Source organism: Perna viridis, chromosome 2, assembly GCF_037379345.1.
Source record: "Perna viridis isolate PV_CMFRI_1.1 ecotype Kerala chromosome 2, ASM3737934v1, whole genome shotgun sequence".
Lineage (NCBI taxonomy): Eukaryota > Metazoa > Mollusca > Bivalvia > Mytilida > Mytilidae > Perna > Perna viridis.
Genome location: NC_142446.1, coordinates 42,776,708 through 42,798,122, shown reverse-complemented (window position 1 = coordinate 42,798,122; position 21,415 = coordinate 42,776,708). Strand labels below are relative to the sequence as shown.

General features: G+C 32.4%; 1 protein-coding gene and 1 long non-coding RNA gene across 6 annotated transcripts in view; one reads left to right on the top strand and one right to left on the bottom strand.

Annotated features, from left to right (window-relative positions):
• LOC148625176 (forkhead box protein N2-like) overlaps positions 1 to 21,415 on the top strand; it is a 33,810-nt gene that overhangs the window by 6,688 nt on the left and 5,707 nt on the right. For 2 of the 5 annotated variants that reach the window (XM_088568537.1, XM_088568538.1), the window contains exons 3-6: positions 12,641 to 13,259; positions 16,367 to 16,515; positions 19,869 to 19,924; positions 20,500 to 20,559. In XM_088568537.1, coding sequence (XP_088424663.1) covers positions 12,641 to 13,259; positions 16,367 to 16,515; positions 19,869 to 19,924; positions 20,500 to 20,559 — 884 coding nt within the window. Of the gene's footprint in view, positions 1 to 8,954; positions 9,096 to 11,285; positions 11,333 to 12,640; positions 13,260 to 16,366; positions 16,516 to 19,868; positions 19,925 to 20,499; positions 20,560 to 21,415 lie in introns of those variants that run through there. The other 3 variants (XM_088568539.1, XM_088568536.1, XM_088568540.1) reach the window with 3 other exon arrangements.
• LOC148625177 (uncharacterized) lies at positions 7,904 to 11,035 on the bottom strand. Its single transcript, XR_015919873.1, has 2 exons — positions 10,748 to 11,035; positions 7,904 to 9,027 (listed from the first exon to the last, which is right to left on the bottom strand). It is a non-coding gene; the product is annotated as an uncharacterized LOC148625177 (long non-coding RNA).

Here is a 21,415-nt window from a genome sequence, read left to right as displayed (position 1 = left end):
CTGACATGTCTGATAGTCATTTTTCCTGACGGTGGCCTGAAAATGATTAACTTTCAATCAACAAAACTCAATGTAGATTTTAAAAGATTTGTGTGCTCCCAACAAAAAAAGTTACTTGGCCATGTACATGTATTTTCTCATCTGTTAATCTGTAACAAGGTGTTTTTGACATTTTTTTCTCATAATTTGTATTGATTTTGCCACAACATTTCTATAGTTTTAGATAGTAACATTGTATTTTATACAAATTACATTATGTTGCATTACCTATGTACTTGAATGTGATAAAAGATTTATTTTACCCCAACTCAGCTAGTCAGTGGTATATAGGAATCACCTTGTATGTCTTCAAGGATAACAATTAGTGTAACAAAATGTTCAGTGTTTTCATTAGGAACAGACTGGAGGCCAATTTGCATGCTTCAACACCTGTCTGGCCGGTTAGAATTAATTACTTGAATTTTATCCCTTTGAACGTAATCACTCCATTTACCTGCTTTTCCTTCCAAAATTATTATTTCTGGATTTATAATTTTGTTTTGTATGCAAGACAGGATAAATAATCAAAAGCAAAAAGTGGGCAACCAGTTGTGTAACATGGGATAATGATTGCTGAATGGTAAAATCCCTGGTTTGACTAAAATGTTGATGGGAATCAATATTAGGCTCGGGATGGCAGCTCTGAACTATATAGAAAAAAAGATTAGAAGTTATGTTATGATTTACTTAGTTAAGGAGAAAGTTAAAAAGACAGAACTATCTTGTGTATGTTTATAGTTTCCATGGATAAATGTGTTACTTAGATCTACAAAATTGAATGAAATAAAGGAAAATGCAAGATCATTTACCCTTTTGGCCTTTGTGAAATAACTCTTCTCTTTTACAGGTGACATGCACCTTTTGTAGAGTTGGTCAAGATACTAAAAACTTCACCAAATGTTGCCATATATATTGATGGGTTGAGTGATCCCTACTTCCTTCCTTCTGTTACACAGGGGTCCCATTTCTATTCATTACTCCTCTGATACCACTGAATGGATTTAATGAAACTTTCTCTGAATCTTTATTACGTTCCTATAGTGCACCTCCTATTTTAGATTTTCATCTGAATCAATTTGGCGGTTTCAAATAGCAAAACATGGACTTTGTCGTTTGTGCATATGGAGACCTGGGGAGGGGGGGGCATCTCTTTTCTGTTACTCCTCCTATACCACTGAATGAAATTGAATTATATCACAAGGTACCATAGAAAGGCTGGAATTGATATTAGGGGTTGTGACTTGAACCATTTTGAAAATAGAGGCTAGAAATAATAATTTTTTTGCTCATCTGGCCTTAAAAGCTATTTTTAGACCACAGGGGTCAAGTAACCAATTTCTTCATATATCTCAAAACTATAAGTGATATTGGCAAAATAAATGAGACCTTCATTCTTCTGTTTGGGTTGAAGTTGTAGATAGACCCCTTGTTCGATGAAAGATGCCAGGTTTGTCTTTTTTTTGGTGCAGTCTTTAACCAATAACTTGAACATTATAATACAGTCGAACCTCATTAAGTCGAAGTCAAAAGTACCATGCAAAAATATTTGAGTTATCCAAGGTTTGAGTAATCCGAGGTCGAGGATAAACCGAAAATACTACTGTACTAGTTTGGTCCATGATTTTTTCTGTATTTACATCATATGTTGTACTTGTACATGTACAAAAATGTACTTCACTTTACATGGTACTTTGTAATGTTACGCGTTTCATATCAGAAGATATTTTTTTGTATGTTGTATATCATGTTTGAAATACTGAATGGCACCGAGTGTTTTAGTGAAATTTCCTTTTTATTTTTTCTATATCAAAAACTTTATAGTTCATAACATGCTCTTTGTTTGATTCACAATCAGGAGTATCATCAAACCATGTACTCTACAATATTACGATAAAATTTCAAATTCACTAGCGAAACGAATGTAGTCGTTGAAATAACCTTACTATCGTCTGTTTGAAAGTTCATTAAATAGTCAAATACCATTACAATTCATCTGTATTTAAAAAAAAAAAAATTCAAAATATCAAAATATCCGATATCACTGTTGGTGTAAATTCCGACGTGATATTAATAAAATTCATTTCTTTTAACAACACGCGCAATTTTAAATTAATTAAATCAAACTATAAAGAGTGTCAACAAATTAATTTTAAAAGCCACGCTAATTGTTGTTAAAACACACTTTGATCATGGTTTGTAATAAAGCAATCAGTTTTCCGACTAATTAGTTGACTTCGAGACATCAGGCTTAATTAACCTCAAAGTCCGATCGAGGGGACTGATTGATTACTTCGAGTTATTTAAGGTTTTGATTCATCCGAGGTAAAATTGTATTGGGTGAAAGGGGAGTTTAGCTGGGACTTTGTAATTAGTTAGAGTTATCCGAGATTTCGACTAATCCAAGTTCGACACATCAAGGTTCAACTGTAGATAGGAAAAAAACATTCAGTTGATTAAATGGTTCTTACGTTAGGCCCTACAAAGGTCTTCATTGGGTAGAAGTTGTAAGAGGACATCTTGTGGCCTTATTGCCCTTGAAAGGCAAAAAATGATGTTTTTTGCTGTTTTCAGCCAATTTCTTGGAAACTATAATCAGTTGATGAAATGATCTATGTGATAAGGCCTGCAAAAGTTTTTTGGGTCAAAGTTGTCAGATGACATAAAAAGAAGGGTTAGGATTGATTTTGGGGTTGTGACTGTTTGGGAGTTAGGGTTCAAAAAGGCCCAAAAACAAACATTTTCATTATGTCTGGGCAATAACTTAACTGTTAGTAAAGAATCTCTCTCTTTGAATTGAACCACAAGATGCCATATCACAAAAGGAAGGCTAGGATAGAATTTAGGGTTTTTGACTGGAGCCATTTATGAAAAAGAGGCCAGAAAACAGACTACATTGTTTATCCTGAGACAAAATTTTATTACAATAAAAAATTAGGAGAGATATCAAGCTTGAATGCCAAAACTGCCCCAAATGTTTAGGGTTCAACCTCTTAGGTCATATCAAGCAGCATCCTGCAAAGCATTTTATTTTACTATAACTTCAGAATTCTTTCAGTAATTCCATGTAAACTGGTGAATAGTTCATTTTTAGTTCACCTGGAACAACAGTCCCAGTGAGCTTATACCATCACTTTTCATAAACTTCACATTTTGCTCAACATGAAAACCCCTTGAATAATTTTAACCAAATTGGGCCCAAATGATGTATGCAGGAACTTTTACAAAAGGTCCACTTTTGGTTCCCCATGATTAAACAAGATGGCACACAGAGGACATTTAAGCTTTTCAAGGATCAACTCCTTTGAAACGACAGATGCCAGTGTTTGAAACTTGATAGGGTTAATGACCATAATGCGCTCCACAAATGATCCTCTTTTTGTATGCCTCAGGTGGCTCAGCAGGTGGCTGCAGCCACTCAAATTGGCATTGAAAACCTATGAGGAAATACATTGCCTTTAAGGTCCACTTTTGGTTCTCCTTGATTAAAGAAAATGGCAGTCAGAGGACATTTAAGCTTCTGATTGGCCATTTTTCGAAGATCAACTCCTCTGAAACCACAGATGCCAATGTCTTGAAACTTGATAGGGTTAATGTAATGACCAATACAAACAGTCCTCTTTTCATGTGCCTCAGGTGGCTCCATCCATTCAAATTGGCATCGAAATCCTATGGGAAAACACATTTTGGCTTATATCTTTGCTTTTACAAAGCCAATACTGACTTAACTTAGCAGAAGTGATAAAAGGGACAACTTTAACATCTGATAAAATTTTGGTTCTGCTGGAATAAACGAGATGACCTCTAGAGATCAAATGATGTGACTACATGATTTCAAGTTCTTCGGGTGATCGATTCATGCTCTCTAGAACCTCAAGTAATTGAATTACAGTACACTCAGGGACATTTTGTTCTCAGACACTCAAGTCAGTGTTTTAAATATGTGTTCCACAGTGAAACTCTGTGTCAGTCAAATTTTTTCTGGGTGAAAAATGAGTGTTACACCCACCCATTGGGATATCATATATTCTGGTTAGTAATTGTGAACAGAAAATCTCTGATCTGGGTGTTAATTTCCTGGGTATTCACACCCAGGACGGTGAAGTTAATCTCATTGATCTATGCCGTCAATATAGACGATGGTACCTGAACTTCCAGGTCCCTGATATCCAAAATTCATTTGGGACCTCTTAAAATTACAATAGGAGAATCCAGGGGACTTGTGAAAATTCTCATTCCAATTGCCAAATTCTACACTTGTAATATGAATCAATAGTTTATTTGCCCAGCTTTAATCCAAGCCTTCCACACAAAAATTCACCAGTTGAGATGATTGACAAATATAATGATAAAAGATAAGAAAATCGTAAAATAGATATTATCGTTGATTAATACTTCATTACTGTCCCATATTGAGTTATAATTAATTGAAGTCCATTTGATGACCCGAATCACATCAGAGTCATTGTACACAATGTGTTCATTTACATTTTAAAAAATAGACAACTATGTGTGAGATACTTCAAGAGATTTTTTTATACGGGAGTAAACATTGGTCAGCATCAATTAAAGTTTGAAATCTTTTAACAAAACTTATCATTAAAATAAAGATATTTATAGGTTGTGTTTAAAATCTTTTAATAAAACTTACCATTAAAATAAAGATATTTATAGGTTGTGTTTGAAATGTACTTTAAATAAGAAATGTCTCCGACTTAACTTGAAGCATAATTTTTTTGTGGTTGAAAACGACTTGTTAACTTGAAGAAGACTGAACAAGGTGGCCTTCTCCTTGTTTGGACAACGTATAGAATTTGGCTTTCCGTCTGTCCAAAAATGGTATTCAGAGCGTTACTTTTGAACATTGTCATATAATATCACTGAACTTTGACTGTTGAAGGCTTATGAGGTAAGGAAGACACCTATTGATTTTGAGGTCAGTAGGTTGAAGGTCACAGTCACATGGACTTCATGAAATAGAATTTTTTAGATGAAATTTTGTTTCTGGAGTGTTACTTTGAGCATTACTTTTGAGTGCCTTGGTAGAATTTCACCAAACTTGGACAGTTGAAGCCTTATGGGATAAGAAAATAATATTTCATGAAATTTTACTTTTGTTATGAGGCAGGGGACCTGGAGCACTGCTCTTGTTACTTTTCCAATTTATGGGACTTTATTCATAAAAATTATGAGATTTCACCATCATGTCATTTAGACACCTTCCATCATGTACGTGTTGTTGTATTTAAATCGATGCATATTGTGGCGGCATGTTTATTTTGGGGAAAGATCTAATTTGACACTGTTCTTAGTCCTTATGGCATTAAATGATCTGAAGTATAAATATAAGCTTAAAGGGGATGATTGGTCTACCCTATTGTGCTGCTCTTTAGTTTGGGTTAAATAAGTAAGCCTCATGCACAATGATTTTTACCAAAATTACGGGCCTTGAACATAGCAAAATTCACAGAAATCACAGTTTTCCAGACTTTTTTTCTAAACGCTTGCAGATATGGACATGATTTTTGGTATATAAGTTCACCATGATAAGTTACAGGTCAAGTTTACATTTTGTTCCGGTACAGTGATATTTACTTTGGATTAACTAAAACTCAAAGAAATCACACTCTGGAGTTTGAAACTACCATTCTGAGTAATAGAATTTAGTTGAAGATAAAGGTCTATAGCCCAAAAGACATTCTTATTCCTGTTTTTACTGAGGTCCTTCTACATGTATTTCTCTTACAAACAAATTTACTTGAGTATCCAACATGGGGACGTGTGGGGTATGTGAGCGGGCTCATCAAGGTTCTTTAATTTATGTAGTCTAGTCAGTGTTGTGCGTATGTTTATACATGCATTTCAATAAAAAAAAAGTATTAAATTTTGAAGATATGCTTTTAGGATTTTCTGAAATATTTGTTCAGTTACAGCCTCAAAGCCTACAATTTTTGTGTACCCCGCAATGCATTGTGAGGGGACATGGAAAAGCTGGGCTTCAGTACGTCCGTCCAGGTTTTCCACACTTTTTTCTGACGCAGTTGGTAGAGTTTCGCTTTTTACCCTTTGACCTTAAAGACGCTTCTCTATGGAAATGCAATGCACCTGATCAAAAATCTGTTTCCCAATTGGCCAAATACTGATAACTCAGTGGTGTTCGAAAAACTGTAAAGAAAATTGAAATTGCGTGGCATGTGTTATTTCATTGAATGATAAGTTGAAAAATATTACTAAAAAGAACAAAATTTTACTGCGACGGCTATCTTTTTTAAAAGATAGTACTTGTTTTGTAATGCTTCTACCAAATAAGATTTTGGTATGTGGCTTTATTATGAAGGGTTACAGATTAAGTTCTACTTGGGTTATGGTTGAATGATTTTTACAGAAGGTACCAGTATCGTATTGCATATCCCTGAGCAGGTGTACGTCAAAACATGGATGCTATAAAAATATAGTGCATTTTCTTTTTGCCTCTCTACAAACTAATATTTTGTCAAAAGATATGAACAATGACTTATAAAATAGAGCAAACATCACACTGTAAGATGAAGAACTTTTTTAAAAGAAAATCTAACATAATATCATAAAAATGTTCCACTGAAAAGGTTGGTTTGGTGAGTGCAAAACGAAAGTGAAAGTAGGGAAAATGGCTATTTGTAGTTCGACTTTTCTGTCCGATCTTCGTGGACTTACCCTATTTTCTTTGCGGGAAATTATTTTTTCACATGTCCTTAGAAATGCTACATAAGTGAAAGTTTTATTGAATCAATTTACATATTTTTTAAAAAATCCTAAAAATATGCACTTCACTATAGAAGTCTATGGGAAAATTCATACGATACTGAGACCAGAAGTTTTCCAGGCTTATTTTTGTAATGGTTTTACCATTTGATTTTATCTGTTGTATGTAGTCTTACTCTGAAAAGTTACAGATTAAGTTTGACTCTGGTTATTGTTGAATTATTTTTACAGAAGTTATGGCTCTGGACTTAAAACATTTAAGTGAATTTAAAGTTTTGAAATGTATCTTTTCAATGTCAGGGCAAGGGCATTTTACAGGTGTATGAATATTTATGGAATAGAACCACAAGGTTACTTACCACACAAGTCAGTCTGATTTGATATTGAAGGGTGTGATCCTTGTGGTTTCAGATATAAAGGGATAAAAACTATGTTTATGCTCAAAAACTTGAGAGAGAGTATGTAGCTCTACCTTAAGGTTCCTTGCCACAAAAAATGTCTCGATTGAATTGTTAGATTATGAGCATAAATTTTAGGAAAAAGGGACCAGAAATTGGTTTTAAAAAAACCCCTTAAAATTGAGTTCTTTGACCACTTTCATTCTGGTCAAATTCCTATGTCATGGAAAACAAAATCACAATCCTAATTCAAGCTTGAACGTCATGTTTATAATTGCCCCAAATCTGCGGTCACACCAAGCTGTGATCTGCTAACCATATTTTTTTCCCTGTTGACTAGTCACATAATGGGATATTGTTTTAGTTCAGATCAATTGGTCTGTCTTCCGTCTTGTACATAGCATTGTTTCACTGGTAAACTTGGGAAAATTCCATTTTTGTGCATTGTAAAAATAATTCCAAGCATTATGAAAAAAAGCTCTTCTTTCCATTTATAAGATTTTTGCAATAATCTATTGGTATAAATGCTCAAAAGTAACCTCAAATGTATTGATCAAACAGTAAGGTTTTTTAAAAAAAAATTGAGGGTTTTTTTCTTTTCTTTTCATCAATAAAGTAAAGGATTTTTCCTGTACTATTTCCCTGTCTGTGTCAGATCAATACTAACAAGTAGCCTATATTTTATCTGCCTTGGATTGTAACATGTTCTAGATCTTAATAAACATAGATTGTGTATGTAAATTTTCTTTATATATCAGTTACATAGGTAAATGAGTGTGTATTGTCAGTTAAGTCAATATCTATCTTATAATCCAGGTCACAATTGACAAGATAGTCCTTTATAATCAATTTCATTCTATTGCAGTCATTCATTAGGGTCATCTATTTCATCAGTGTTTGTAGGCGGTGCTCTGAAACATACATCTTTAGCCAAGGAGGCATGGAATTTACTACAGCTGTTGAGTAATCAATGAAGTGTATTTATGACAAATTTAAATGTCCTTGTAATGGATGATTGGGTCTCATTTTTCTTTTCCTGCAATTTTCCCCATGTGTTGCAGCATTTGCATAGAGAGCGCTTAATTCTCAGTTCAAGATTCATGATCTTAAGATATGCTTTTGTCACTTCAATCATTTTTATCTATTAATTTTGTACAACTCTTCTATATTTTCCAATTTATGTTTCCTTGTACGCTAAAAATAATTTCTAAATTTTTTTATGTAAAATTTTTCAATGCCCTCAAAAATGTCCTTCCTTAAACTAGACCATAACTAATTGTTTTCAGTTATACTGGATAATCTTTTAGGTGGAAATACATTATGCAGACAGTAAAATTATAATCTTCTAACACTTGTTTCAACTTCCTGCTGAGTTAATAACATCCCCTCCCATGAAAAATGAGGTAGCCGTGAACATTTATAGTGAGTGATTATAAAATGTTTACAGTATATTGTATAATTGCCTATATCTATCTTTAATCTAGATAACATTTTTGCCAGGGGGCACTATCTCTTTAGAGTGTCTTCCCCTTGACTTTGACATGTCCAATTGTTATTTGTGCACACATGGCCTGCAGGGCTGGTAATTAAAGCCCCTAACATGTCACTAGTTTAAATAACAAGTACATGGTTGGTTGCCAGGGAAACAGTGTGTGGTATCCATGGTAATGATGCACAGCTGTGTGTCCTAATCACATGGTAGCTGGGATGATCTGGTCAGCTAGCCAATGAAAAGCTCTCTATATCTCATCTCCCAGCATTCTAAGTTAGTGATGAGTTGGAAAAGGGGACGCCATCTTTAGCTGTCCTTAGCATCTATGTAAACTTTCTCCATTGATGTGAATTTTTACATCTGGAATATGAAATAAGAGACTTTGTAATTTGACAATCAGTTAGAAAGAGTTTCACAAGTGTATTAAGGTAAGTAAGAGAGATAGTTTATCTCAGATCACATGTCATTGTGTATTAAATATGTCACTTGTAAACTTTTTCTCAATTTGTTTGTCCCCAAGTCTTTTAAATAGAGATGAACATCAAAATGTTATGAGAATATTTCTCAAGACTAGTGAAGCATAAATTTTTATTGTGGCCATTATTATCTCACTCATTCATTGTGAAATATTACATTTTCCCAAAGATCTGAAGACTGTTGCATAGTAAAAATAAAAGCATGTGGTTGAAAATTTAAATACCCTGTAGTGGATTTAAATGCCATCAAGTTATGGAATACCTATTAAATCTGAGATAAATCTTTGTTGCTCAAATGGAAGCGGCATTTTTAAATGACTTTGAGGAGTTACACAAGCTTTAGACTTGATTTTTACATTGATTTTGAGTCTTGTTTACACCATTGTGTTGACTTCCTGTTGTGTAGCAAATTTCTTAATCCATAAACTTAGTAAGATGGATTGTAGATGATTTGTACATGTAAAGTACTGCAGTATGCAGAAAAGTGTATAATGTATATTAGGTGTGTGTATGTTTTACAAAATGAAGTATTATGACTAGCTTGTGGTGTGGTAAATTATGAACAATTTGACAGGTTTAATTTCATTTGTAAATGATCAGAATATTGTTTGTTACTCAAAAAATGTAAACCTAAGTTTTCGTTAGAAGTTAGTTTAAGGATGTGCAATACCCAAGTAAGGCATACAGGATTAACCTTCTGTTTTATTTCAATTCATATAAAATAAAGATCATTTCTTTAAACTGTTAGAATGGAAGTTTAATTGTACTCTGTGCTTTGTAGTGCATGCACATATATGTATTCTCTGCATTTTTTTCTTTTAAGTGCAAATAATTTTGTTTTTTAATTAGTAGTAATTTAAAAAAGTGCACTTACACAAAAAAGATAACCTTTTTTTTTGCTGTGTTTGCCTTAAGGAATAAAGAAAAAATAAAGTAGGTTACTTGTTTTTACAAACATGTAGCTTATTTGACTATTCAACCTACTATACCAGGTGTGGATCCAAGGATGGATGTGCTGGCCATAACCCCCCCCCCCCACAGAATTGAACAAAAAAGCATTTTTTTGTGCATAAAATCTCGATTTTTCCCTAATTTTACCCACAAACTTTTCTTTAATTCTATTTATATCCTATATCTGCCCCTATATACTGTCTGTGAAAAGCTGGTCTAAAAATAATATGGTCTGAATCATCTGTGTTCAGTAGGAATTTGTATTCTGAATTAAAAAATATGTTTATATTTAGCAAATGCAGAAAAATATTGTCTGAAATGCCAAAGATGGTTCCTAGATAAGTTTAGATGACACTCCGTCTTAAGTCATTGTTTCTTTAAGGCATTGTTTACCCAGAATCCTACACAGAAGCAGGTAATTGATTCTATGGAGGGAAAAAGAAATAATCAATGACAATATGGCCATATTGGAAATCTGATGAATAATTGTATCATTGTATGAGTTAGACAATATTGCCCTCTTGATTAAAATCTTCTTTAATAAAAATTATCCTACCCTTTGTGAAGGATCGTGAAATAATAAATGTTTTTCCATGATTGCTTTAATATGGTGTATTAATGGAATAATTAACTAGTGTCAACTAGAGACTTACCCTTCTTCCTTGGTAATTAGATTTCCTCTTTGATCAATTTCACCTCCATCAATCTATTTTGCTGGCTTTCCATTTTATCATGAGCTGGAAGGGATTGCATGTGTTTCCAGTAATCAGCAATACTTCTCCAATTTCTTCTCATCAAAAAATGTCTTGGAATCAACAGACATGATGGATGGGATGTTCTCACCTGGTCATCATCCACCTGTTATGATGTCTACCTGTACAGGTAGATTAATGATGCAATTGATGCTGGTCCAATAGATTTTGAGCTTACATCTTCAGAACCCAGGGCTATATTGATTGGAGAGAAAAAAGAATGAAATTAATTTTATTTCTTTTTCATTTTCTTCAACTGTCACCTCATATTCAGACCATTTTCTTTGAAATCTCATGAATTTTCAACTGATGAATAAAATGTTGAAATCAGATACATTTGTCTTAAATCGTGTGACATGGCTTCCATCTGTTTCCATGGAAACATTTAAAACAACTTTATTGATTTGCTGTAAGCTCAGGAATGAAAGATAATTTTTTATGGAATTAATGTGTGATGACAATTTCAGATAATGTAACAATGAAAAGGTATAGTAAGTTTTAAAATAACATGCCATCAAATGTTGTCAGAAATTAACTTTTCATCTACTTTCATTTTGCTGTAATAAATGTATTACTCATATTTTTTTAAAACATTCTCTGACATCCTTTGTTCAAATGGTTGTATTGTGATTGACAATCTAATTTCTCAAGATGTATTTTTTTGAGTATTTTTCCAATAAAAAAATGACATTTTAAAATTGTTTTACAACTTCATAAACTGACTCAAATGCTTGTAATGTCATAATACCATTTTGTGGCATTTTGTTATTTTTTTTTAAGTTAAATGCAAAGCTTGAGTTTCACACCTGGCCTGTTAACAATGGGGCTTTGCATACATTGACTGTTTTACATATTCTGTGAAATACTTTGTTGTTTGAGCGATGTTGTCTTTTCAGTTAGACAACACCAATTAAACAGTTCAACTGCTAAATAACAGTTTAAGTGATAATATGCATAATTAATAGAAATAAGAACACTTCCCTTTTATCATCTTTGTTTTGAAAGTTAATTAGATTGAGTTAAGGATTGTAATGCTAATGGTCTGGGATTATATAATTAAGGGGGGACAATAACTTCAAAGGATTAAATCTGTGGGTCATAAAGACTGGCTTCAGAGTGTGAGATTGTTGGAGATCTGAGTATTACCAAATTGTCATTACTAATGTCTGGGCTCTGAGTGAAGGTGCTCAAATACTCTTTGATCAAAGTGTTTAAAGTGTAGATGTAGATGTTATTGTCATTTGTACATTTATAGAAGATTTCTTGGTGTATTTTTTGAGAGTTCTTTATTCGTTTTAAAGGTAAAATTTAATCATTTACCCATTGTTAACATGTATTAGTGAATTTTCATCGTTACTGGTGATGTTAGATATCTTCTTATTTTTTTTTAGTCAGTATTTTCCTTAATATCAATATAATTCATCATTCAAAAGTGGAGAGACATAAATGAAAACAGGATCAAAATGTTTTATAAGTTATAAGTTAAGACTATTACAAATATTTTGTATATTTCATTGTGTTAGTTACTCAAGTATTAGCCTTGTCAGTTTATGTGTGTGTCTTTGGAAGTGTTTTAATTTGTTTCTTTGTGAAATTTACAAAATACACCTTAATTAGACTGAATACACTCTTAGAAAATCAGTCAATTGTGGTATGCTAATTTTCCCCTTCTGTAGATGTTATGTACACATGTTTGAATGATATATGATAGCTCCATAAACATGTCATTTATTTCATAGCAAAAAAATATGTCTTTCTTCAAAGAAATATTTCACTGTTTGTTTATCATTTCAGCTTTGCATTGATGCAACTAGTTACCATGGTGCCCACTCGAAACTTAGATGAGAGTGATGCCTCGATGAGAGAAAGACTGGTTAACAGTCTAAGCCAGAGTTTCCCTGGTAGTGCACTATCCAAGGCACTAAGTTGTATGTCTGCTGAGGATTCTGATGATGACATGAAGGACCCAATGAGTAGCAGCTGTTTTGCCGAACTTCGTCTGGACAAAATTGACGTCGATGATGACGATGATCTAACAAGTTTATCTTGGTTACAGGACAATGATTTGTTGAAAAACATCAAACCGAGTGATGTGGATGATGTTGATGATGATGATTCCCAAAAGGAAAATGACATTAAGGAGGGCAACCATTTTAATCCAACACATCCACCACATGTACCGTACAATCCACAAAAACACATTCACAGTAAACCACCATATTCATTCAGCTGCTTGATTTTCATGGCGATAGAAGATTCTCCACACAAAAAACTTCCTGTTAAAGACATTTACTCTTGGATATTAAACCATTTCCCATATTTCCAGAATGCCCCTACAGGCTGGAAGAACTCAGTGCGTCACAACCTCTCTCTCAACAAGTGCTTCAAGAAAGTTGACAAGGACCGTGGACAGGTAGGTTGGAATTTATCTTCTCTTGAAAATTTTAAAGAACATTTAACAATTTTCATGTGAGCAAGAAGCTTTTAAGCTTTGTATTGCATGGGAATGAAATGTCCACAAAAATGTTGAGGTTTAGGTTTTAATTCCATCTATCATTAAAAAAATCTTTATTTCTAGAAAAGCACAAAAAATGGTGTTCTCTTATACTCTCATGATATATTATTTTAGATTACATTTTATTTTCTGGACTCATTTACTTTTAATCTATTCCCAGAACTGTCATTTAAATCAGCTATATTGTAGGAGCTCTCTTGACATTGTTCAATAAATAATCGTTTATTCAACTTAAATGCATTTGAAATAAAATCAATTGTAATCACTTGAGGGTTAAATGTAATTGACGGAACATCTATATTAAAAGATGGTTACTTTATTTTATTCTAATCCTTAGGATTCACTGAGGTAGGGTTATTATTAATTTGAAGGAAAGGCATTTAATAACACAATTAGAAGTGGTGTTTAACTATCTGTCACTGTGATCGATAATTTGGAGGAAATGTTAACACGATCACTTTCCTGGGTTTTGTTCCCATACACAATTTGTTGACTAACCTGTCGATTATACATACATCATAATAGGGGGGCAATTTTTTGTTTCAGTCTGTATTGTTGATAGTTAAGGACTTGTGAACTTGTACTAATGGAGTTTTTACATACATGTAGGTTGCTTTAAAGTAACTCACAGTTATACATATACTTGGTACATGTGTTATGTGCACCCACTTAGAATGATACATATTTGTGAGGAATGTACTGATATCACTCCTTTCTTTTTAAACATTTTTTATCTTTGCATTCATTGACATTTTTCTGAGAAATGTTTAAAAGGCCTTTTAAAAATGAAACTTGCTACAACACAATCTTTCTGTGACACTTGTAAATTTGATTCAGATGTCTTATAAAATAATTAACCTCCTGGCACTTCCATTTTTTTCTTGTAGGCCACTCTGCAAAAAAGTTGTAACAACTTAAACACCACTTGATAATGTATTCATAAACAAGTACATTTAGTATAGAGGCCAAGAATTTGATAAAACACTTTCACTGAATGGGTGTAATCTACTACCAGAAGCTTGTTATTATCAGGTCACATGACCAAACTAAATGGTTACCATGGTATCCTTGTACACAGATATTTGGCAAGCATCTTTGTTGTAGCTACCTTGTAATTAGTAAACAAAGGAAATATTTAATCAGTCATGGATATAATGTAAATAGATATGTTTGATAATTATCTCATCAGGGAGCAAGTTGCAGGTTACTAGGATTTCAAAATTATTTTTATCCGAAAATGCAAGAGAAAGTTATCAATATCTGTGATGCTTGATACTTCCAGGTTTTTAATAAGAATTTGTATCAGTTATACAAGATAGTGATCCAGTTTTATAGGTAGTTGAATAATTTTTTAGTTACTGAAAAAGACAATGCATCTTTAATTTCTTATATGTTCGACCATGTTCAGGCTTTCAACATGGTATCATTGAAATTTGAAAAAGTTAACACACTTCAATGATACTTAAACATGATGCAACAAAAGAAACTGTAAACTTGCATGTACATGATTGTTTGAGAACCACCAGGTGGAAAAGACAGAGGACTTTTTCTCGACAGGTGATAATACTTGTTACTCCTTATCTTAAGGAGTCTCCTCTTCTCTTATCTAGACACAAGTGTCACTGTAATGCAGTAATAGATAATCAGTCAAAAATATGTTAAATACATGTATATATATTAATCTCTAGATTAATTCAAATATGTATGTAAATTTTTGTATAATGTTTGAGATAAGAAGGACCTATTTATCAGTTACTTATAGACTGAAGTCCATCATAGTTATGGCTATTATCTATTCTCTTGTCTGTATGATATATAAACCTGTTTTAAGCCATCTCCTTGTTAAGGTGTCATTGGTCAAGTTCTAAACTGCTATCATGTAGTGGTCAGAACTTATAAAACACAAATAATGTGGTGTGAACACTTTGCTCTGATGAACTAAGATAATGTTTTGTTTCTCTCATTTAAAAAAAAGAATAAAACAATAAATTTGTATTATTTTGAACCTATCATTTCCTTCAGACTGACAAAGATGTACTGCATTGAAGCTTCAGTTTTCTCTGTTTTTATTTTTTTTCTTTGCTTGTCATATGTAATGACCATTCAAGCTACTTATTGTAAAGTGATTGTAAAAAGCTCTCTTTCTGTAATAAAGGCACTACCTTGCCATTAAAGCTCAAGTATTAAGGGATATCCTGTATTTCTCTTGTGCTTTATGGAAATATTAAATTGTATCCCATAAAAGTATTATAAAATAATAATACCATAATAAATAGGGTCATTTCTGAACAGGTTTTTCTGATCAAAATGTTGAAGATGCTAATTACAGGGCTTCCTGGTAGAAAATTAGTTCTGCCGGCCATTGTGTTTGTATCCTGGTGATAGTTTAGTAGGGTTGCTATGGATACAGTTTTCTGGTTATAGGATTTCAATTTCAGCGTGCTAGGGAGCAGTGAAATAATTTCTGTCAATTAGATGCTTGTGCTGTTCCAAGTTCTGACTCTCAATAGTAAAAGTGGTTGATCTATTTATAAGTTTTTGCAGTCAAGCCTTTGTAAATGTAGTACTGAAGTAGTTCTGCTGTGTAAAATGGACCTTTCTATTTTTCATCTATTTCCTTTTTGGTCAATTCATTTACATATGTACATCGTCATATATTACAGTGTTGTTTTCTATTCAAAGATTGTGGCCAACAATTTAGTAAATGCTACCAAATTTGATTTATAACCTTAAGACCGAGAGGAAATAAATATATTTCTAAAAAATAGGGTAGGTAGGTAATATTGTTTTAATTAAAATTATTTTCAATAGACACTTATGGGAGAATTTCTTGACTTTAATAGCGCCCAACGAAAAAAAAAGATAGTTCAGTGATATTTCATATAAAAATGTGCATGGGTAGGTATAGTAAGCTTAATCAGACAAGTTTTTTTTCCCAAACGTGTTGTTAATTTTCTTGTTAGGTCAGAGGTTATGTAAGCTTAAATGTCTTGTTTTCTTTGTAGAGTATTGGGAAAGGATCATTATGGTGTATAGACCCAGACTACAGACCAAACTTACTTCAGGCTCTCAGGAAAACTCCCTACCATCCATATCATCAACTACAGATGTTAGCAAACCCTCAACCAACACAACAATACCACTATGTTCCTAAGTAAGTTAATTTCTTTAAAGCCAGAGTCCAATAAAATACTATCAACAACATGTAACTCAGTGAGTCAAATTCTCCCTACCATTATGCATTTAAGTTTACAAAAACAATTGTTTAGTATCAAATTTCCAGCTAACCATTGATTTTTAAAGCCCTACATGTACATGCATTATTGTCTATTTTAAGCCATTTGAAAAAGTAAAAATATTAACAAGGGATGAATGGGAAATTTTTAGGTTCAGAGAAATCACATGCAAATAACTGAAGTATGTGATTAAATGTTATGGGATTTAGTCCAATTGACTGTCTAAGGTGATGTGTTTGGTTTTTTTGCTCACCTGGCCGAAGGCCAAGTGAGCTTATGCCATCACTTGGTGTCCGTTGTTGTGGACAAATTTTAAAAAATCTTCTCCTCTGAAACAAGAGGACTGACAGGTTTTAAACTTGGCATGATTGTTCCTTAGGGTGTTCAGCACAAAATGACCGTTGGCATTTTTGATCCATGAAAAAACATGGCAGCTGTTACTAAAAATAGAACATAGGGGTCAGATTGCAGTTTTTGCAAATAATTGTGCAAATTTCTGGCATGGGTAATATTGTTCAGCATCATGAGATGGATTTGTGCTAAAATTTTCAAAACGATTGGGCAACTGATGTAGGAGTTACAGCCCCTGAAACAGTTTTTTTGTATTTTCGCATGTGCAACTTTGAAAATCTTCTCAAGATCCATTGCACAGAATTCAATGAAAGTTGACATATATGTCCCTTAGGGTATCCCACACAGATTGACAGATGGGATTGTTGATTCATGAAAAAACATGGCCGCCATTACTAAAAGTAGAACATAGTGATCAGATGGCAGTTTTTTGCAAATAACTCAAAAACCGTTGCCTTTAGCAAATTTCTGGCTTCAGGTAAAATTGGTAAGCATCATGAGAAGGACCTATGCCAAAATTTTCAAAACCATTCATTGATTAATGTAGGAGTTGTGACCTTTGAAACAGTTTTTTTGTTGTTTTGTTTTTCACATGTACAACTTTGAAAATCTTCTTCTCTAAAACCATTTAAGATCATTGAATGAAAATAAGCATAATAGTTCTTTAGTGTATTGTGCTGAAAATGAATGTTGTGATTTTTAATCCGTGAATAGATATGGCTGCCTATACTAGAAATAGAACTTGGGGGTCATAAGACAGGTTTTTGAAAAAAATTCGAAAATTGTTGCCTTTAGCAAAATTTTGGTTCAGGTCATGAAAATGCTTTGAAAAGCATTCTTGCATTTGACAATTTAGTTGATTTTAACTTAGCCTGTCTCATTCCTTAAGTTTTTCAAATAAGCAAATGGTTAATCAGGTGAGCGATTCAGGCTCTCTTGAGCCTCTAGTTTAATTTTCTGGTGGTTTTTAGTGGCAAAAACATGTGAGATTGTGCATTGTTTATTAAGAGCTCTATGCCATATTTTTTAGGTCAGTGTTGTTAGTGATGAGTGCTTTACTTCTGAGCACAATTTTAACACCTACATTTTAAGTAGCAATATATAGAATCTATGAAGATACTTTACTTTTGATACTTTAGATAGTAACATCAATTATGGACTGTATTGAAGTATCCCCCAAAGGTCTTTAAAAAAAAGGTGTAAAATTATGACCCATCTAGTGTACATAGTTGAATGGCTCTTAATAAACCTTATTAATGACCACTAACATAACATCATTGATTTTCAGTTGAGAATGGTTGATTTTGTTAAATAGAGTCAAGTGAATGTGATTGTGATGTATATTTCATAAAATGACTAATGATTATGCACATATAATACTGAGTCCCTGAAGTCCCATAGCTCCTATATAGCTGGTATATTTTCTATGTGTCATTTATATTAACATGTTATTTTCCCCTGTCTTTGGAATGTAAACAAAATGTCAGAAAAATGATTCAATTTAGTTATATGCAGGTAGAGAGATATCTCAACAGCTCTATGACCGATGATGGTTTTATTTTATATAAATTGAAATATGAGATCTTATTTCCAAGGACTCAGCTGAAAGTCAAATCAAATTATCTGTAGATTTACATAAACCTATTTTAACAGTTCCCTGAAACTGAAAGTTTAAGAATACATTGAATAAAAAATGCTATAAAAAGATGTACAAATGTAAGTAAACCCCACGATTACATCATCATCATTAGGGATAGGTGTGTTCCATGCTCATCTTTCTAGATGGTACATATTATGGTATATTGTTGTCTGTCTGGCCTTCTCACTTCCCAAAACAACTCGAAATGCTTTCACTAATTTTCCTGAAACTTTGGTTAATTGATTTTTCATTTGAAGTGAGCTTTCTTTCAATTTATAAATTTAGGATTTTATGCTTTTGGGATGTGGACTTTATTAGTAAAAGTTATTGAACAGTTTATTTTAAGAAGCACTCCAGCTTAAGAATCATGCAAAATGTGATTCATGGGTATAAAGCCTACATATTTTTATATTTTGTTTAAATTGCCATAGTAAACAGAAATTTACATTCAGCTTTTCATATAACCAATGTTCTTAGGAGATAAAAATTATATAGAATGAACTGTAGATTTCAAAATTAATAGAGATAACTATGTAAATGACACTCAAATACAATAGAATCTGTTGGATTTTCAGCGTTGATTATCTCTCAAAAGCAGGCAGATTTGAATGAATAATTACACATTTCATAGTATAGACCCAATAAAACAACTTACCAGTACTTACAAAAATAAAAAAAATGAAGCCTTCTTTTGGGTGTTTAATATTTTTAGATTTTGCATGATTCTTATAAAGACAGCTACTTACATGTAGGGTTTATGGGTGTATTACCTTGTTGTGAAATTAACATTTATTACTTCATGCCATTGATAAAGTAATTTGATGAGATGTTGTAGATGTTTCAGTGTGAAATGGTTTTTAATAAAGGAATAAATCACCCAGTTTATGGGATTGAAATGTTTTACAAGTAGTTACCAAAGCTATACATGTATGTTTAAAAAAAGAAAATTTATGAATGAAAAGCTTTTATTTGTCTTTTGATCTTAAGTTAGAAGAAAACAAAGGAATACTATAAACATAGAGAAAACTTGAGAAAAAAAAAACAATAAAATTGACCATATGGATATAATATTAATATTTTTTAATAAGCCATTTCTACAAATATACCAAAATTTTTGTCTGAAAAAAATTTCAGACTTTTTAAGGTCAGTCAGTTCCTATAAAGTCACCCAACTGTAACTTGACAGGATACATACATATCTTCAAAAATTCATAAAAGGCAAATAAATATTGTTCTTTACCAAAGCTTAATCATTTATGTTTTGATATTTTTCTTTTCCAGTGGCATTAGACCTCTTCCATTAACCCCCAGATTTGGACCAAACACCATTTCTCCACGTAAGTTGATCAAATTTCTTAGCACTAGACGTGAGCTTCACTATTGTAGGCTTCAATATTTCACCATTATTTCACAGGGATGATTTTTTTCTGCTTTTTAGCGGAATTCCGCTACTTGAAACATGGATTTTACCGTTACAATTCTTTTTTTTTTTTTTTACTGTTTATTTATTTCTGATTTTTACCAATTTCTGCTCTGTTTGACAATCTCGTAAAATCATCCCTGATTTAAACATTTTTGGTATTTATTCTGCCTTATAACTTTTCCATCTGTAGTTAATGTTTTAGTGTTGTAGTGTAACATAGTGTTTTTAAACTTCACTTGCCTTATAACAGAACACATAATCATCGAAGTGTGCCAATCCGATTCTGGGAAAATGATAATGAAAATATCCAATAAAATAGATAATGCATGTGATTGGTGTTCCAGTAATAATTGAACATAACTCCAGATATTTGATGTTCAAAGAAATGGCAAATCAGCCAAGGAAGACTGAAATTGAATTTTTTGTTCATTATATTTTTGTTCATTACTAATGTAAAAAAGGAAAAAAAAATATTTTTCTTTTTTGCAGATTTGTTTCCGTTTTTAAGTAAAAGATTGGCACAATCAAATAATGATAGTTATGATATTGGTAAGTCTATATTCTCTAGCACACAGTGTGGCATTTTATACTCTTTTTTTCATAGCTTTTAGGGTATTGATCATACAATTGAAGATTTCATTTGTCGCATATTAAAAATAAAAATGATTCTTCTTTCCACATTATTGACATTAATCTTTTTTGTGATTAAGATGGGTGTTGACAGTAATCTGTCCAACACACTTCTATTTTCACTTCTAAACAAACATTTATAGTCAGGGTGAGAACTGTGGAAACTATAGAAAAAAAGGATAGTCTTTGTTTATTTGTCCTGTGAAATACATTGTGACCCCCTGCTGCTTAAATTGATTCAAGTTAACACAACTGCTGTCATAATAATACCAAGTAGATAGACCCACTAAATGACAAAAAAACAATAAATCTTTTGAGATTATACAGACTAGAGATGGTCAATGGATTAACAAGTGGTCATATAAAAAGATAAAATTTAATCTTTTTAGTTAATTGTAAGTGATAAACATACATGTATTGATATTAGTTTCATTTTGCCAAATTTTTACAAAATGTGTCTTTCTATTCATGTTTGCTTTTACTGCAAGTTTTGTACATGTATGATAAAGACTATAGTTTTGAGCTGTGAACTTTTTAAAGAGTCATTAGTGATTGATTTTTTGTTAAAAATCAATAAAAAAAATCTTTTTGTGTAATAATCTATCAGATTATCATTGACGACTCCTCATGTCAGCTGTAACAATAGATTTAGCCACTAGGGAGCGTTGGTTACTAACATCTGTGTACATGTTGCTATGGCAACTGTAAAAGAATAACAGATGTTGGCAAGTTTATAATACTTGACATTGAGTTCTCAGGTTTCCCTGTCAGTTGT